Raw genomic sequence first — 19,266 nt, 5'->3', positions numbered from 1 at the left:
TAGAACGCATCAACTGACTCCCTAAGGGGTGATACCACTGCTCCCCAAACATCTGCTTTTTGTCAGAAATGGGCTGTGGTGTTTACCTGTGCCCCTCTAAAACACTGAAGAGATGGGGGGGGGGGCTCAGTAGGAGGAGAGAGGCCCTAAAGTTTAAATCTATTTTTTAAAGTTTTTATTTTTAAAAAAAAAAGTTGTTTAAAAACATTGCATCTTACCAATTTTTTGCTTTAACCACATGAAACTATGTACATGTAAATACATTTAGGCTGTGTGTATGATATTGTACTTTAAAGGTATGCTTTTAATTTTGCTAGTTGTTTCTATCACAACTACTACCATTACGTTCAGTTATATATGGGAATTGCTTTTTCTGAGTAACATTGGTAAAAAAATATTACTAAGGATTCTATATGATGTGCTATGGGTGGAGGTCAATGAAGGGGTGGCACCATGAGTTACCACACTAGGTGATGCCAACCCTAGTGACACCACTGTACTTATGCACTCATAATTGCTTGATATTCATGTTTATAGTTATGGTACTATTACCACAATTGGAAATGGTCCCTACCCCCACCCTGCCTTAACAGCAGCACCCACACTGGGCAAAGGAGAGCGAGTTGTGAGAAGCACAAGCAGGACTACTGTTACAATTTTTCACAGCACCACAGATTGTTATGAGAGGTGGCCAGAAATGTCATTCTGCTATGTCCCAATCACCAGCAGAATATACCTCTTTCGCTTGGTGCAGCTACTAGCTTTTAAGATGGGTTTGGGTTGCTGGGTCAGTAGTCAATACATAGTTAGGCATTTACAACTATGTTGATGATAAAAGATCTTAGCCAATAATGACAGCATGGTCTTAAAGTTGGACAAACTTACTATGTAACTATTATTAGAAAGTGACATTTTGAAAACTATTGTGTAAATATAGAATTTTTACTTTACAGTCAAGCCTATTAAAATTCCAGGGCTTCATTTCTCTCATCATGAAGGCAGCAACAGCCATTGCAATAGTCTCTGGTAAGTAATTAAGTGAAATGCGTATTTCACTGTCTGCATCTTATTTGTTTTTAATAGTCTATTTATTCTGTGGATTCATGGTAGGTTATAGAAATTACATCAAATGAATGATTGATTGGGTTCACATGCAAACATAAACTAACTTGAGGTTTATCATATTCTGGCTTGTTATAGTACTTTGTTAACTGCAAACCACAATGAGAAGTATGATTTGTTGTTGTCTTATAGTCTAGATTATTAAAAACCATGGCTTCTTAATTCCCAAACTCAGAAACAAGTCTGTCTTTCTCTTACAGTTGTACACTGTGTAACAGAAACTTGCAGAAGGAATTGGAGAGAAATAGAACAGAAATGGGAAAATAAAAAATGGTTGGCTTGTTAGATAATTAATGGCTAAAGCAATAAACTACATTTTATCATGATATAATCTCAATTTTTATATTTTAAAAAAAGAAAGAGAAAAATCCAGATTTTAAAATAATGAGTGTAAAAGACTTGAAGTGGTAGGGAAGCAATTCTAATAGAAATTTTAAAATTCAGTTTGAATAATTTATAAAACGTTATATACAAAGCATCATTGCAGGCCTACATACAATTACATGGGACCTAGGGCCTGAACAGACAGGCCAAAATAAAGCTGCTTTGGGTCACTTTGGAGGTATGCTGTTTAAATGGCACATGCATGTTAAGAAGCCAGAAGCTTCACCAAAGCTGCGCTCCTGTCCTAAGGACTGGTGTGTGGCTTTAGCATGGCTTCCAGCCTCTTAGGACACATGCAGCATTTAAACAGCATACCTCCAAAGTAACCCAAAGCAGCTTTATTTTGGCCTGTTTGTTCAGGCCCTTAGTCCCACTGGAGTCAGTGGGGATTATTTTTGTACAGGTCTGCAATGTGATTCCCTGAAAATCACCAATCCCATGTCCAACCTCATATAAAATGATACAATCTGTGTATTTACTTCACATTTTCCAACTTACTCTGTTTTAGCTTTTTTGCTGACATGTATCAGTGCAACTAAAGAAACCACAAAGAAGAACAAAAAGTCTAAACTATGTAAGTAAAGAAAGTAGTGAGCATGCTTGGGAGTGTTCAACAATTCACTCAGTGGATCTACTCTGTTTGGGACTTACTAGGATGAAGGCTTATATTTAATATGTCTTGTCTTACACGTTTTGTATATAAATACATGCAATTATATTTTACAAGAAAAATAAGATCATGCAACAAACAGCCCAATTTCCCCCCAAGAACCATCACTTGGCTGCTCTCCCTCCATGTAACCATTGCCATTACTGCATGCTGTATTGATTTGTTCTGCAGCAGTCTGAATGCCTCCAGTTTAAAAAAGAGACAAGGGTATTCAGCCCAAAACATACCTTAAAAACAGAAGTATCCTACATTGGTTTTTGGTGGGTTTTTTGGGCTATGTGGCCATGTTCTAGAAGAGTTTGTTCCTGATGTTTTGCCAGTATTTGTGGCTGACATCTTCAGAGAATGCTTGCCTGGAAAGGAGTTGGGTATAAATATACTGTGTGACCTGGGAAGGCAGAAGTGATTTGCATGTGGATTGTTCTGTTGCTAATGGCAGGTCTCAGGGTAGGAGAGTCTACAAAAGAGGATTAATGTGTGCTTGATTAGTGCTCATTGTCTGCTAGGAAACCCCTGACCCTGGAAGATTTCTCATTTGCATTTGTTGAGTCTTCATCTTGCTATTTTTCAGGACTGGTAGCCAAACCTTTTTTACTTTAAGGGTTTCCTCTTTCCTGTTGAAATTGTCCAGGTGTTTGTGGATTTCAGTGGCTTCCCTGTGCATCCTGACATGGTAGTGGTTGGCATGGTCCAGAATTTCAGTGTTTTCAAACAGTATTTTATGCCCAGGATGGTTTGTAACATGTTCTGCGACTGCTGATTTTTCTGGCTGGCCCATTCCACAGTGTCTCTCGTGTTCCTTGATTCTTGTTTGCACACTGCATTTGGTGGACCCTATGTAGACTTGTCTGCAGCTGCACAGTATGTGGTAAACTCCTGCGGCTATGAGAGGGTCTCTCTGGTCCTTGGCTGAGCGAAGCATTTGCTGGATTTTCTTCATCGGTTTTTAAATCATTTGAAGGTTGTGTTTCCTCACCAGCTTCCCTATTCTGTCTGCGACTCCTTTGATGTATGGTAAAAATACCTTCCCTTTGGGTGGTTGTTTGTCTTCCCTCCTCTGGGTTTTTCTGAGCCTGGCAGCCCTTCTGATGTCTGAGCTGGAGTAACCATTAGCCTGTAGAGACCGGTCTAGGTGCTTCAATTCATCTTTCAAGAATTGGGGTTCGCAGATGCGTTTTGCCCGGTCTACCAGTGTTTTGATTGTACTTCTTTTTTGTCTTGGGTGATGGTTGGAGTTCTTGTGCAGGTATCTGTCTGTATGTGTAGGTTTTCTGTATACTGTGTGACCCAAACATTGGTTCGGTTTGTGGATGACTAGGAAATCCAAGAATTGCAGTGTTCCTTCCTTTTCTTTTTCCATAGTGAATTGGATGTTGGGGTGGATGTTGTTGAGATGGTTCAGGAACACAATCAGATCTTCTTCTCCATGGCTCCAAATGGTGAAAGTGTCATCCACATATCAGAACCAAGTTGTGGGCTTTTTCAGTGCTGTTTCCAGGGCTTGCTTTTCAAAGTGTTCTATGTAAAAGTTTGCTATCACAGGGCTTAGAGGGCTTCCCATTGCTACCCCATCTCTCTGCTCATATAATCCATTGTCCCACTGGAAATAGCTTGTGGTGAGGCAATGCTCGAACAGGGCTGTGATGTCTTCTGGAAAAATCTATCGGATGACTGTCATGGTTTCCATGGGGGTTTCACAGCAGACAATGAGCACTAATCAAGCAGACACTAATCCTCTTTTGCATAGCCTCCCACCCTGAGGCCTGCCATTAGCAACAGAACAATTCACATGCAAATCACTCCCACCTTCCCAGGTTCACACAGTATATATACATACCCAACTCCTTTCCAGTCAAGCATTCTCTGAAGATGCCAGCCACAGATGCTGGTGAAACATCAAGAATAAATTCTTCTAGAACATGGCCACATAGCCCGAAAACCCCACAAAAAACTATGGATGCCAGACATGAAAGCCTTTGACTTCACATATCCTACATTAAGTTGTCAACAGCTCAAAATAAAAACTCTTTCGTGTGTAACAAGGTGTTTCAAAGTGTTGGTGTGCTTTTGTTCACATGCACTAAAGCAGAGATGGACAAGTGTGGGCCTCCGGGTGTTTAGGAATGCAGTTTCCATAATTTCACACAATTGGCTATCCTGACTAAAAAACAAAAGTAAAAACTGGGCAGCATTCAATGGAATCTACAGAAGAAATAAGAGACACATATCAAGATACTGAAAAGATTTCCTGTTTATTTGTAGAAATGTCTGGCACATTTTTGCTTATGCGTGTGAAAACAAGGGCGATATAAATTAATAAAAGGACATGAAATGCACTTTCCTTCCCTATAATTCTAGGAGAAATTAGAAGACCAGATCTGATGAATCAAGCATCCAACTTTATTTAGAGAAAGAAATACACTTCTGTCACTCACCTGACAGACCAGAATCTGAAAAGAATGGGAGCCCTGAGCTTGTATACTATGTTAGTTTGTCAAGGTTGCTAAATCACTACTGCAACATGCGTGTACTGGGAAAATTCCATCAAGCTAACAAATCTGATAGAAGTTTTGATTATATAGTAGGTGATGTCAGTTGGCCTCCTTTAAGATAAACAACCATTCCTTAGTTCCTTGGCCTCCTAGGCAAAGAGAGATACCACATATCATTCAACATGTCAGCTTATTTTTCTGGAAGAAGACTAAGGCAGTTCAAGAGTATTTTGTGGTTAATTTTCCTGAACAAAATCACTCAGCCATAAAATTATCACTCCCTCACATCATGTATCATGCTACCACCCTGCCCACTGTTTATTTTGTTACTAACAGTTTATTTTAAAAATTAATTTTAATTGTAACACTTTTAATTTTTTTTTTAGGGGGGATATTGAAATATTACATGTATTAAGTGCTGTATGCTGGATGTTTTAACAATGTAAGCCGTTTTCATTGTTTTATTACAGAAAAGCGGGGTACAAATAAATTATTATTATTATTACATCATATCACATTGCATAAAATCTTTATTACATTTGTGCATTGCCTATATCCTCTACATACCTGCTTAGAATCAAGGGCAGATGAATGTAACCAACAAGACCTTGTAGGAAACATATAGGGGAAGACCTTTGTAATGTTTGAAACATTGCAAAACAGGTGCACCTTTGGTGAGTTATTTCTTGGAAAAACATCATCCTACATCTAAACTCAGTTTTTGGGCAATAGAGAAAATGACCACTAAAGAAGTTTCTGATGAAAAAGGAGGTGGGCTGGATTTTAAAATTAAACATTTTGGACCTTAGATATGTGAACACGGATCTTGACCTCCTCCCACTCTTGGGAAATTTTTCAGAGTTTTCAGGAGGTCCCTTTCTTTTTAGACCATATGACCTTGAATGTTATCTATATTTTATGCCATCTCCCCACAGGATACAAATTACCTTTCATCTTTTGCTAATTTGTTTTGTTTTGTTTTTTGCCTTGTAAATAGTTTAGGAGCTCCTACTGCAGAAATTTCTGGCGTTTGATTCAAAGAGTTATGTAGAAATGATAGGTATTGAATAAATACAACAGTGATGCAATGTGATATTATATATTTAGGCTCTGTCCTTTAATGATTTTATATAGCCCTATTGAAGAAGACTCTAAAAGTTTGCAATGTGTTAAAAGCATAAATATGTATGAAAAGGCAGCTGGCTCACTATTGTGTTAATTGGATGCCACCTATAAGAGAAGGACACCACTATTCAAATCAACTTGTGTATTTTCAGATGTTCCTCAGCTTGATTGTGACATAAAAGCTGCAAAGATTATCAATCCAGAATTTATCGCAAAGTGTCCCGCAGGATGTCAAGATGTGAAATATCGAGTCTATGGCACTGATATCTATGCTTCTTTTTCCAGTATCTGTGGTGCTGCTATTCACAGGTCAGCAAAGTTGATGTTAAGTCTAAGACAAGGTACAGAGCCCAAGGAGAAGATGTTATAAACACTCAAAGATTGTGAGGAGGAGTCTAAAAATTCAACAGACTCCCTGCAATCAATAGCATAGGGCTAATAATCCTTTCACTTTATTGAGTTTCACTGAGCCAGTGTGGTGTAGTGGTTTGAGTGTTGGACTATGTCTCTGGAGACCATGGTTTAAATTCTATCACAGCCATGAAACCTACTGGGTGGCTGGGAAAGTCACATGCTCTCAGCCTCAGGAGAAGGCCATGGCAAACTTCCTCTGAACAAATCTTGCCAAGAAAATTCCATGATAGGTTCACCTTAGGGTCACCATAAGTTGGAAATGACTTGAAGGCACACAACAACAACAACAAGAACAACTGATAGCATTCAGGGATAAAGACAGAGATAACATAAACAGATTTCCCAGTAGGTTTTCCCAGCTTTATCCCAGTTTTGGAAGTGAAAGGAAAGATCCATGCACCACTGGACTTAGCACCTGTTCAGAGATCAAACATGCTCCTCCTTCAGGCAGGATGAAAACCTTGACCAAATTGTTGTGTATGGAAAGGGGGGGTTCTTGTCTTTCTGCAAACAAATGTATATGGGAAAATCAGGCAGCCACATTGGGCTGGTGGTTGCTTTCTATATTCATACTGGCAAACACAAGGTAACATGGTAGATTGTTTCTAAGGATATAAGGCAATTGCAGCACCCGCCCCCCAACAAACTGTACCAAGAAAACTCTTTGATAAAGTCGCCATAGGGTCACCATAAGTTGGAAATGACTTGAAAGTACATAACAGCAACTTCTTCATTGGATTTTTTTTGTTCTCAAATGTAGCAACAAGTGGTTTTTTAGCATTCTTCTTCCCACTGTGAGAAAGCTGCACGGTTTTTAAAGACTATTTGCAGTTCAGGACTTATTCTACAAAAAAATCACATGTGTTTTTTGTTTGTGTGTTGCACAGAAAACAGCATTTTCTATGCAGGAAACAGTGGTCAAGAACCTGCATTCATCAGCTACAGCCAAAACAAAGGAGCTCTGTCTTTGTAGCTACTTCTGACAATGCTGTCCCCCCAAGAACCTACCTCCTAAGCAAGAGAGCAACTTAACCAAAGCCTTTCCAAAGGCATGTTAGTCTGGAAAATCAGTATGCAGAAGGATCTTGTAGCACTTTTGAGACGAACTGAAAGAAAGAAGCTGGTAGCATGCACCTGAGAAAATAGGCTTGTCTACAAAAGCTCATGTTACCAGCTTCTTTCTTTCAGTTAGCCTCAAAGGTGCTACAAGATCGCTAGCACAAAGACTTTTCAAGGTAATGCACAGCAGGGCACTGAAAAATGATGGTTGCAGCAGCCCGCTTCCATTTGTGGGGAACACTGAGACAATCATAGAGAGACCTCTTGCAAGTCTTGCCACAAATATTTCTCTCAATGCACCCTGCAGCTGGGAGAATACTGCAGATGTCATCCCCAGTACCCTGATCTGTAATGTCTTGGAAACCCTTTGGCTGAGTGCTGTTCGGCTTAAGAGTTGGTCTTGGAAGTCAGTCATTAATGACCATAGGGAAGAATCCCAAAAGATAGAAGATTGTAAGTCCAGTTTACAGTCTGGTAAATACAGAACAGGAAGCCAGTATTATTTTCTGCGCAGAAAATATCTACTCTTTTCGGTGCAAAAACAGCCCATCTGACGTTTACACAAAATAAGTCCTAAATTTCAAGATTCACATAAGTTCAGGATTCTCCTCACCAGGGTTTACCAATCCTCAAGAAACATATTTTTTTCAACCATTTTTTAAAAAGCATTTTTGAATATCCATTTGTAACTCTTTTCCTTTGACTTTCAGGGAAAGTTGTTAGTCTTTTTTTAAAGACCTATGGATTTTTTTTTCTCACAGCAGACTAGATTAAACAATTTCAAGTGCTTCAGAGAAAGTAGTTGGGCTAGGCACATTCCAACTCTACAATTACCTTTAATCCTGAAATTATAAAGTATCTTGCTACTGGTTTTGGTTTGCACTGTAGGGTTAATGAGCAGCAGAAAGGACAGGTCAATGCAGTCAAGGTGGAGATGAGCCTAGCTCAGCAATGTCATCTGTTTAGGGGGGCTGGAATAAGCCCAGTCCTGCCATGGGGAGGCAAAAAAAGAAAAATCTGTTAGATGCAAAAATACTGGGTGTTTGCATCTGTGTCGGTCAGACATGCAGAGAACAACTGAAGGCATTACTTTTGACTTGAACACATTATTTCTGCAGTGGTACGATTGACAAATCTGGAGGGAAAATCCTTGTTCAAAAAGTCGCTGGCCAGTCTGGTTACAGGGGTAGTTTTTCCAATGGAATCCGATCACTGTCTTTGCCACGATGGAGGGAGTCCTTCATTGTTTCAGGTAACACTACATCTAATCCATTCATTTTATTTTTACATTTACTTTACTCTTTTCAGTCCCACTAATTGGATGATCTGACAATAAGCATGGAAAGGGCAGAACTGAATCATCACTACTTGGGCAATATTATTTTGAGCAACTATCTGGATTTTTTTTCTTTTGTTGAAAAAAATAGTTCAAAAGTCAGAAGTTGAAATGTCAAAGTTCAAGGAGGCATGATTCACACTGTAAATAAATTTAGATGGGTAGCATTTTACTTGAGCAGCTGAATTGTCTCCAACACTTTCTTTTAGGGCTCTTTACACATTTCCCAATCAGTTTAAAACAGACAACAAAATTATCTTAACAGCAAAGGGGAAGCTGCTCCTGGGCTTCTATTTCCCAAGTCAGGGGGAGGGCTTGAGAATGAGGACACCCCAACAAAGGCAACAGGAATTGTTGAAGATCCTCTACTCAGTTTCTTTACACAGTGGCACCCTACCTAGTTTCTCCAAGCCACCTTGTCTACTTGGAGAGGAAGGCTGCATCATTAGATTCTATTTTAGAAAGACTGATCACATTGAAATACTGAGGGGAAAAACAGCCTGAAATGTTGACATCATTGAAGGACATGTCTACATGGGGCAGATAAACCAGTCCCCTCCTCACACACTCACTGCAATCTGTCTTCACAATGCTGGGCCAAAACCCTGATTCAACTGTGGACTGTCTTCTCAAAATGCAGCTAGTTCCACACCAAATCCAGGCCTTCTCTGCCTTTGCTCTGGATTTTCTAGAGAGATACAAGGAGGCTCTTTACATAGCGTCCCATATTGCCACCTAGCACTGCCACTGGTGTGCTCCCTCTGTCACAGTGAAGCACCCAGCTATATGATTGATGCTGGGCACCTAATTTTCTACCTCAGAAGGCACGATCTGCACCCACAGCATTACCACCAGCCAGCACAGCAGAACACCTGTTGACAGTCACCTGGTGTCGCAAAGAATGTAAAGGTAATATGGGGAATTTGAGGCAGCTTCAGCGCCAGAATACTCTAGCCCAGAGTATTTTGACCAGTGTAGACTCACCCGGAAACACCAGACTTTGAAAAACCTACCTTTTCAGTTACGGCTTCCAAATTCCCTCAGAGGATTCTAAGACTTGTAGTCCAAAAAGTAATTTTTTCAAGCCCTGGCTATTACATGTGTACAGTGTTGTCCAAACGTCTCCCAAAGATTTTTTTTTTAATGAAAACAGCTTATGCCCAGTATAAGAAAAGAATGTCAAAAAGCATATTTTAAAACTGCTGTTTAATTAAGTCTGATGTGAATGAGCTTTAAAGAGGCAAGCAGTGGTTATCTCCAGATCTTAGCAGCACTGGACCAAATTGCAGCAAAATGACAAATGTGCCAAACGATTAACAATTCACATCAGAAAAACAGAAGAAACAAATCTTCCATTGTAATGTTGAGTTGCAAAACTGCCATTGGTTTTTAATGAAATGCAGAATTTCAGCATTATCTACACCTTTGCTGGTAGTTTAATTAAATATAGGAAGAATATATATTAGTTATAGGAAGAAGCTGAAAAGGAGAAAAAACTGCCAGTACAACCATAACAGTAAGTCACCTGGGGTTGCCATTCAGACTACCTTTTGTACTGAATTGTAACCCGGATTAAAAGTTGGAAGTTCCCATTGGCACCAGATTAAACACTTCAGAATTAGGGTCTTTCACACTCGATCCAGGGTAAATCCCCCTTGGAGCGGTTTTTCCGAAAGTGGATTATTTCCTGTGTCTTCTGGGAAAACCTGTTTCTTCCCTGCTGCCGGCAAATGTGAACTTGACCCCGGTCATGATCGGGTCAGGTTCAGGGGAGGGATTAAGTCAGAGGGAGGGCAAAGGGAGGAACACGCCTCCCCTCTCACAGGCAGCTTTCTCTCTCTCTCTCTCTCTCTCTCTCTTTTTGTAATTTTATATTTGACAGATTATGCAAATGCTTTTTCTACAGGTTGATACATATTGATAGAATGTGTCTGCTTCTGCAACATTTCCCTTTCGTTTGCTTGCTGCTGGCATGGCAGGTCACTTTGCAAGTGGCATTTTTTAAAATTATTTTTTATGTGTGTGTGTCTCTGACAGAATATGCGAATGCTTGTGTTTCCTTTTAAATATGGCAAATTGATACAATGTGTGAGTGCTTTTGCTACATACAGTATGTATATGTGTATGTAAGGCATTCTGGGGTGGCAGTCGGAGGGAAAGCAAAGAAAGAAGATGCAGAGATGGCATTCTGAGGTGAGGTATTATTATTATTATTGTGATAGATTATGCACATATTTTGGGCTGGAAGGGAAGGGAAGACGCTGGCATCAGGGGGGAGGCAAGGGCTTCAGAGGTGGCACTGGGCTTGAAGGGAAGTGAAAGGAAGAGGTTCCAAAGAGGAGGAAATGGTGAGCTGGAAGCGAAGGGGAAGCTAGAGGCTGGCATTCAGAGGGAAGGCTGTGGAAACCCATGACTTTGGGGGAGTCACACTCTCTCAGCCTCAGGGCAAATCTCCTCAGAACCAAGAAAACCCCAGGATGGGGTTGTTTTAGGGTTGCCATAATCTGTAATGACCCAAATACACACAACACACACATACACACCTGGAGGTTTTTAAATTTGACAAGTTGACAGAATATGCACACACTGCCGCCAGTTTTTTTTAAAACAAGGAGGGGGGAAAGAACCCATTTGGTTGGCCAATGGTTGTAGAATATGTCACCTTTGATGAAAGCGGAAGTGAATTTGTCAACAAAGGAGGCTCCATTTTAAAGTGGTACTGCAAATATGAACTTCTTTCTGGGTAAATTGCATCGATCAAGGTAAAGGGTAGTCAGAACCTCTTTCTGGGCATATTCAGTATGGGGGCAACTGGCTCTGTCCAGTTCTATCCAGTGCAAATGGGCTAGTGAGAATGGGGCCTGGGAATGACATCCAATAGAAAAGCAAGTTAAGCTGAATCTGTATAGCTGCTTCTGTTGTGACTGAGCACATTGTCTGTATGTCAGTAGTGGCACTGGAAGACAAAACCTTGCTGACAATGTGTTGCCACTTAACAAACTGTTAGGGGGTTGGTATTTGCCAGCTTGACTAACCAGCTTACATACAAATGCTCATTCAAAAAAATGTATTAGGATTGCCAAATTTGGAAGTAAAACAATGTAAAGAGTGAAGAAGAGCAGGCGAAGTTTTCACCGCAAACTGGGACTAAAGTGATGAAAACAGTAGGAGGTATGCAAATCAGCTAGTACTTACTTTTCAGAATACTGAAACATTCTGGATGATGTGTAAATGAATGACTCTATTCAGATCAATGAGAACTTTTTGCTAGTGGTATTATGAAAGCAGCCAAGTGTGTTTTGCATCTCAATATTTTGAGGAAGTTAGAAACATTAGATTCATCTGTTCTTGTTTTCTTGTTTTGAACTCTTGTTTTCCACGCAGCTTTTAAAGTACTGTATTTTTCCATTCAAATTTAATAATGCTATCAAATGTTTTTTCCCCAAGTATTATGGTTATGTACATAATTTAAGTTCATAAAATTTCCTTTACCAAATGGAAAAGGCAATAACAGTGTTTTGCATTGGGATGGGCATTCTGCAACCCAAGTTCTGCAATCTGAGCTCATTCTATAGTCATTTTCTAATTTTTAAAAAAGTACAGTGGAGAAAAAGGACAGTCAGGTGTATTTACTCTTGAATTGGCATGTTTGCTCAATCACTCTTTTGTCTTGCAATTTTTTTAATTCTCTATGATACTTCTGTGTTCTTTGAGGGAACAGACAGAAACTCTGACTTTTTTTAAGGAAAAAAGAAAAGATAGAACAAATACAGGTATGTTAAATTAGTGGGAGCTGGCTCTGCCACTACGTAGAGTGAGTCAGTGGTTTCAAGCAGACATTTTATGGTGTCACGCAAGGGCACTAATACTTTCTTACCCAATTTGTTACTATATTTTATTTTGAGATATGGAAGGAGGTCTTTATGGGATTTTATGTCTTGTATGCTAATTTAATATGGCTGAATTTTGGTACTCCATCTTGAATTCCCAATTACAGTTGTATAACTTAGTTGTGCATTTAATTATTAATTTGTTGGATTTATATCCCACCATTCTCCCGAAATAGGATTCAAGGTGGCATTCATAATTGATTCATATTCATGATCCCTCTTGTTCAATAGTTTAGGGAATACATAGGGATTGTAAAAGTCCCCCAATACTGATTTACTGGACAGCAGCCACTACAAGCAACAGGAGTCTGTTCTCCTGTTAACCAGTGTGCAGCATATGGTTGTTTCCACCCCCTCTTGCGATTCATCTCTGGTGCAAGGAGAAATTGCAATAGAATTCCTGCTGCTGATTGTCACATCTGAAATGGCTAGAAGGAGGTAGGATGGGGACATCAGTTTCTTGTGCCCTGACTGACAGAAGAACTGCTCCCCATCATTCATAGTGGCTGCTGCTCAGCAAGTCAGGATTGGAGGTGTGGGTGTTAGGCCAGGAGACACTACTCAGTTAAATATACTTAACTACAACATTTGCCCTCCTCCAATCTGATGGACCTTTCCTGTTCTGCAGGACTTTTTAATTATTGATAGTGGGTTTGAGATTAAATCTGCAAGTTGCTTTAGTACTCTTAGATGCAGCTCATCTCGCCCTAGAGACTTGAATTCATTTAGAGTAGATAGGTGTACTTAACTACTGTATGTAGCTGCTATAGAATCATGGTATCTGTGCCTTCAATGAGGGGGCTATCATTTGCAGAATTTCCAGAATTTGGAAAAGTTACTTTTTGAACTACAATTCTTTACATCTCCAGGCAGCAAAATGCCTTGGGCCCAAAACTGTATTCATACTTTTAATTTGTGCTCCAATGCCTTCATTGCTATCTACCGTATTTATAATTGCTAAATTATTTGCACAAGGACAAAGCACTGGAGCACAAATTTTAAAACTATTTCCTTACTTCACTGTATTTGACCTTTCTGTCTAATATGCATGTGTAGACAAACTCTGAGATGATAAATGGGCATGAGGCAGTACCAATTAGAATGTTTTGCATCACACACCAGAATTTCTCCATCTAACAAGCAGAAAAATGTACTGTTTTCTATAAATGCTGATTTTAAGACTTTTGTTTTGAAATAGGATAAGTTAACAGAAGTAACTTATGATGTGGCACCATGAAATGTTTGTGGTTTGCTATGTACTCAAATATAACTGTCACAATTCCCTATATATGGTTTAAATTTGAATGAAGTGGGAAATCCTAATCTTAGACTAAAAAATTGCTTCCATATGCCATATTAGATTCCTTTACTGTTAGTATTGTAAATTATGGGCTTTAAAAATAATGTGCTTGGAAATGAGACACATCAAAAAGATGAGAGAGTCAGAGGGGTGTAATGGTTTGAACATTGGATGACAACTCTGAAGACGAGGGTTTCAATCCTCGCTTGACTATGGAAACCCACTGGGTGATCTTGGGCAAGCCACATTCTCTCAGCCTCAGAGGAAGGCAAGGACAAACTGAAGAAACTTGCCAAGAAAACCCCATGTAGAGTCACCATAGGTCAGAAACAATGGCACACAACAACAAAGTTAAATGAAGGAGACATTCATAGTGTAGGTTGAGGAGCCTTCCCCAATCTAATGTAACACTATAAATCTCATAATAACCAGTCCATGCAGTCAAACACATCTGGTGGGTATTTTAGCTGAGCAGAATATTGGGGAACCAGGGAAATAATTCTTGCAAGAAAACCTCTGGAAACACAAGAAAATGTTAAAAGAGGGGGAAATTCAGTATGAAATAAAATGTGCAAATAATGTTCCCCTCCCCATTTATTAGCTCACTCTCTATTCTTTTGTGCCAAAGTATAGTTCAACTTCAGTGGGACAGCCATGTTCATCTGACCCAGTATAAAAAGGAAGAGGTGAAATCTAGCCAAACTTTTAAGACTAACTCAATTATTTTGGTAAAAATCGACGAAAGCCCATGCTAAAATAACTTAGTCTTAGAAGTGCTGCTAGATTCTTCCTCCCCATTCTTCCCTTTTATAGTTTGAGTAAGTAGAGCTCAGCATGAATAACTGAAAGCCCTGAGGGAATGCAAAGTGCAAAGTTCAAGTCAGTTGAAGGGAATAATTTGAATACATGCTAGATATGTACACCACCTTTTTATCAAGTGTCTAATATTTATTTGTCTTAAAATATATGCTTGCTTTTATTGCAAGGTGTCTCATCTGCCTTTTCTTGTCATGATTTTCCACAGAAGGTAAACCCAAGAAAGGTGTGCAGTATCCATCAACACTTGAATATTCGTCTTCCAAAAGCACACCTGTTAAAGGTAAATGATGTGTTGTTTGTGGGAATGTGTATGTCATCTTTCCATATATGTGTTGTGGCAGCTCTTACCATGAGTAGAAGAGTGCCTCTTCCTAAAAGGGTGGGGAGAGGTGCTTCCTTGCTTGGTCCATAAGCCACCTGAGGTGTACAGTATGAGGCATGGTTTTCCTCTCATTTGGAAAAGGAGATTGATTCCCACAAGCAGTTTTTTGGGTGTTGACAAGAAACAAATTAACTTTCCCAAGTTCCATGTAATATTTTTTCTAGAGCATTACTAGAAATGGCAATGGCCTTTTGTTGGTTATATTAAGGGGAAAAAACACCAAAGCCCTTTATAAAATATATAAAGGTTCCATCTCCACACAAGCATCCCAGAAAAATTTTCCAACATTGAATTATCTCCATCTAAGGTAAGGCAGGTGGTGATGAGGGGAAAGCCTTTCTCAGTGGTGGCAAAATTTTCTGCCTAAAGAGGCTAACCTAGTGACTGCTCTGAATTCTGAACTTATAATATAATAAATATGTATAGCCAATATAAATAAATAAATAAAATAAGGTATAGTGTATGCATGCAATTAGAAGAACTGTTTAGCAAGGTGCCACAATCACAAGAGCTGTAAACCACATATAGAAATATCAGATTTCACTATGGCTGTTGACCTTCCAAAACCAGATTCTTTCCTCTGCATCCAATGCTTTATGTGTATGGGTGTTTATGTGTATATGTGTCTGGGACTGTATACCATAAATCTGTGAATGTAAATTGTCCAACTGCTTTTGTAAGGGAACTCATGCATGCATAAGACTCCAAGAGGTTTCTGGCCCATATATTACTGTTATTCTTATCTAACCTTTAATTTCAACTGCTTCTTCATATAGCATACCAATTATCTTTGACATTGGTACATTTTCAATCCTAATGCAGGAGGTTCACTACGCAAGGAATATCAAACCACAGTTGCAGCACCATTACTGGTCACACAAGTTGCTGTGACAACACCAAAGCCCCTCATCATGACAACAGCATTTGTCAGTCCAACTCCAAAACCAACAGCAATCCCAGCTACCATTACTACAACAATAACCACCAAAACAACTGGAAAGCCTCAGATTGGGGTGCACAAGGTCAGGGATATAGGTGAGTAGAAGGGAAAGAGTTTGTAGTGCTTAAACAGTGTTTTATTGCCACCCTCTGCGTACTTTAAAATAGGCTTAGAATGGAAATCTGTGGAATGTTCAAATGAATCCGTTCCCCACAAGACACAACAAAGGGAGGAGAGGGAAGAAATGTGCCTGCCAACCCTTTCCCTTGGGTCATTTCTGACTTATGGCAACCCTAAGGTGAACCTTTCACAGGATTTTCTTAGCACGTTTCTTTAGAGGGGGTTTGCCATTGCCATCCTCTGAGGCTTGAGAGAACATGACTTGCCTATTGGGTTTCATGGCCAAGAGGGGATCTGAATCCTGTTCTCAGGATTCACAGTCCAAAACCCAAACCTCTATACCATGCTGGCAATTCTACACTATCTCAATTACTCTGTCTAGTCTGGACTTAAATTCCTGATTGAATCATTTGGATTTACCTATGTATTGACTCACCTTTCAGCAATTGATTCACTGGGCCTATAGTTGGGGCTAACCAACAGTATTCTAGCCCCAATGTATTATCTAAATATCGAAATTGGTATAGGTACAGCTGTCTATGGAAAGGCATTCCCCCACTGTCAAGATCCTTTACTCTGTTTGAGTAGAGTGGGATTGGGAAGCACACTGGTGTATTGGGTCAGGTGGTGTTAGGAATAGGCATGGAAACTTGGTTGGAATAACCATTCTTAGTGGGGAGCAGGACAGATACAGCTGGACCATGTTCCTTCTGCTGATCTGGAACTCTGTCAAACATGGTATTACTGCATCTGGATATGATGTGTGCTTTAACTAAATACAGACACAGAATGTGATACAGCACCCTCATGTGATAACAATGACATGTTCCCACTTAAGATTTCATATGTGTGCTCTGCAACAAGCGGGGATTGGCCTAAGACGAACTGGTGTCCAGAAGTCATTGGTGTTGTTTGATCAGATTTGAATGGTGACCTTCATGGTCTTATGGAGTGTCACTCTTTACATGATAATGGTCAAAGCTTGGGAAAGTTAGTTTTGGACTACAACTCCCAACCTGCCTGCTCAGCCAGCATAGCTATTGAACATGGTGACTGGAAAGATTTGGAGTTGTTGAGCAAAAAAGTAAATTTCCTAAATTCTGGTAATTGCTTCACTGACCTAATGTGTCCTCAGATTTCAGCTTGACATGACTATTTCTTAAGGCCTTCCATTATTTTTATGCTCAGTGACTTATTTTATCAGAGTTCATGCATTTTGTCATTTCAGTTTTCACACTTGGGTTGCTTTTAGGAATTCCTGGGATGGAATTACATTCCTGGATAAGAACAGACCTGCCACTAAAAAACAACTTCATGCTGAATTTTCCCACTTGGTAGGGTATAGTAAAACCTGCCCCTGTTGCATCATGCTTTGTGTCTCCCCATCACTCTTCTGTGTCATTGGCTGTGGTTGCTGCTGCTACCATTGGAAGTGAGGTGGGAGTGCTGATTTGTAATGCTACTATCACAGAGGCAAATTTTATTATCCCTTTATGATGGCAAAGATGAAAGGATAGCACAGTGGTCCCCAAACTGTGCCCTTTAATACATTTTGGACTTCAGCTCCCAGAAGCTTCAGCCATGTTGGCCAGTAGTCTGGACTATTACAAGGTTTGTGATAGAGGATTAAATTGTTAGGTCTTAGTGCAGGCACAGGATTGAAGCTAAATATAATGGCTCAATCATTCCAATATTTCAGCTGCTTTTAAAATGTCCTAGTTTCTCTCTCCATCTCCCACTGTCCTCTTTGTCTTCAGCCTGCTTCATTTGCTCCAGAATGAGCCAAAGTAATTTGCATTCAATAAACTCAGCAGAGGGAGAGGAGGAGGGGCAGAATCTTGCCCATTCCAGTACACTCAGGCAAAAGCAGACTGTTGCAGCCTTTCCTAACTTCTTCATTTAAAACATTTGCTATCTTGACCACACTGTGAAGCTGCTTGGCCATACATGTCTTAGTTCTCATCTGTAAATTGTTGGTGGATTTGTTGTAACACATACAGTGTCACACTGTATTGTTGCATTTTGTGGTTATATTTCTATTCACCGCCTTGGATGGACATGGTGGCTTAGATGATGAAGTGACTTATAAAGATATAAAATAAACCATCTGCAAAGAAAACACTGCTTTGGCCATTTTATTATCTGTTCTTCCTGTGTTATATAGGGTTGAGATGGCTTAGTGGTTAAGACGCCAATGCTGACGATCGGAAGATCGGAAGGTTGGCAGTTCGAGGACTGAGTGCTACATGACAACAGGGTGAGCTCCTGTCACTAGTCCCAGCTTCTGCCAACGAAGCAGTTCAAAAGCATACAAATGCAAGTAGATAAACAGTACCACTTTGGTGGGAAGGTAACAGCGTTTGGTGCAGTCAGGTTGACCACATGACCACTCAAGTAGTACTTGGACAATGCTGGCTCTTTGGCTAAGTAATGGAGATGACCACCACCACACAGTTGGTTACAACTAGACATTCATCCTAGGAGACTACCTTTACCTTTACCTTTAACCTATGTTATTCTGGTGTTTTTCTGCAATACTCTGTTTCCATTCTGTACAGTAACAGATTTTTTTATATGTTCCTTAGGTTCTAGCAATGTCCATCCAGCATACTCATCAGTGGCAGCTGTAGCATCAAGTAAGTCTAGAGACAACACTGGTAAACAAAAAGCTGTAATCTTTAAATAATTCTTTTAGTACCTAAATCTGAAATAAATTGATTTATGTCTTGGGTGTTCATAGTTAGAATCAGAACAATGGGAATCTCTTGAAGTGGTTATTCTTTTCAACTCTTTAATTAAGGAGGAAGTTGTTAAACTTGAAATTATCCTTGTTATATAAGAGATTGTAGGGGGGGGGGGCATAGAAGTATTTTTGCCATTTGACTTCCAGTCATTGACAGAGCCTTGGGTTGGATTATGACAGGTTTTCCATTTTGCACAATAGTTTGCTTGTAGTAAATAAGTCCTGGACAATGACTCTGGAGAAACTCAGAACAATGCAGAATATTTTTCAAGATATGAAATTAGGCTTAAAGTTATTAACAGCTGTGGTTAAATGCAGTGAATGCACAGGAAAAACACTACATAGATTAGAACTTGGAAATAATGAAACATTAATAGCATGTTACTTTTAATTAATTTATTCTAATAACTGAGGCATAATTGAACTGCATTATGATTGCCTCTGCACTACAGAATTAATGCAGTTCCACA

General features: G+C 39.6%; 1 protein-coding gene across 1 annotated transcript in view; it reads left to right on the top strand.

Annotated features, from left to right (window-relative positions):
• The first annotated feature begins 953 nt into the window (after window positions 1–953).
• VIT (vitrin) overlaps window positions 954–19,266 on the top strand; it is a 39,650-nt gene continuing 21,337 nt past the window's right edge. Inside the window, exons 1-7 of the mRNA XM_089528379.1 lie at window positions 954–1,026; window positions 2,015–2,080; window positions 5,946–6,102; window positions 8,385–8,518; window positions 14,817–14,891; window positions 15,816–16,028; window positions 18,639–18,689. Coding sequence (XP_089384505.1) covers window positions 993–1,026; window positions 2,015–2,080; window positions 5,946–6,102; window positions 8,385–8,518; window positions 14,817–14,891; window positions 15,816–16,028; window positions 18,639–18,689 — 730 coding nt within the window. The 5' untranslated portion in view covers window positions 954–992. The remainder of the gene's footprint in view (window positions 1,027–2,014; window positions 2,081–5,945; window positions 6,103–8,384; window positions 8,519–14,816; window positions 14,892–15,815; window positions 16,029–18,638; window positions 18,690–19,266) is intronic.

Source organism: Sceloporus occidentalis, unplaced genomic scaffold (genome assembly GCF_023333645.1).
Source record: "Sceloporus occidentalis isolate IW3139 unplaced genomic scaffold, rSceOcc1.0.p SCAF_6, whole genome shotgun sequence".
NCBI lineage: Eukaryota > Metazoa > Chordata > Lepidosauria > Squamata > Phrynosomatidae > Sceloporus > Sceloporus occidentalis.
Note: the sequence above shows the minus strand (reverse complement) of the source record. Positions and strands in the feature narration are given on the sequence as shown.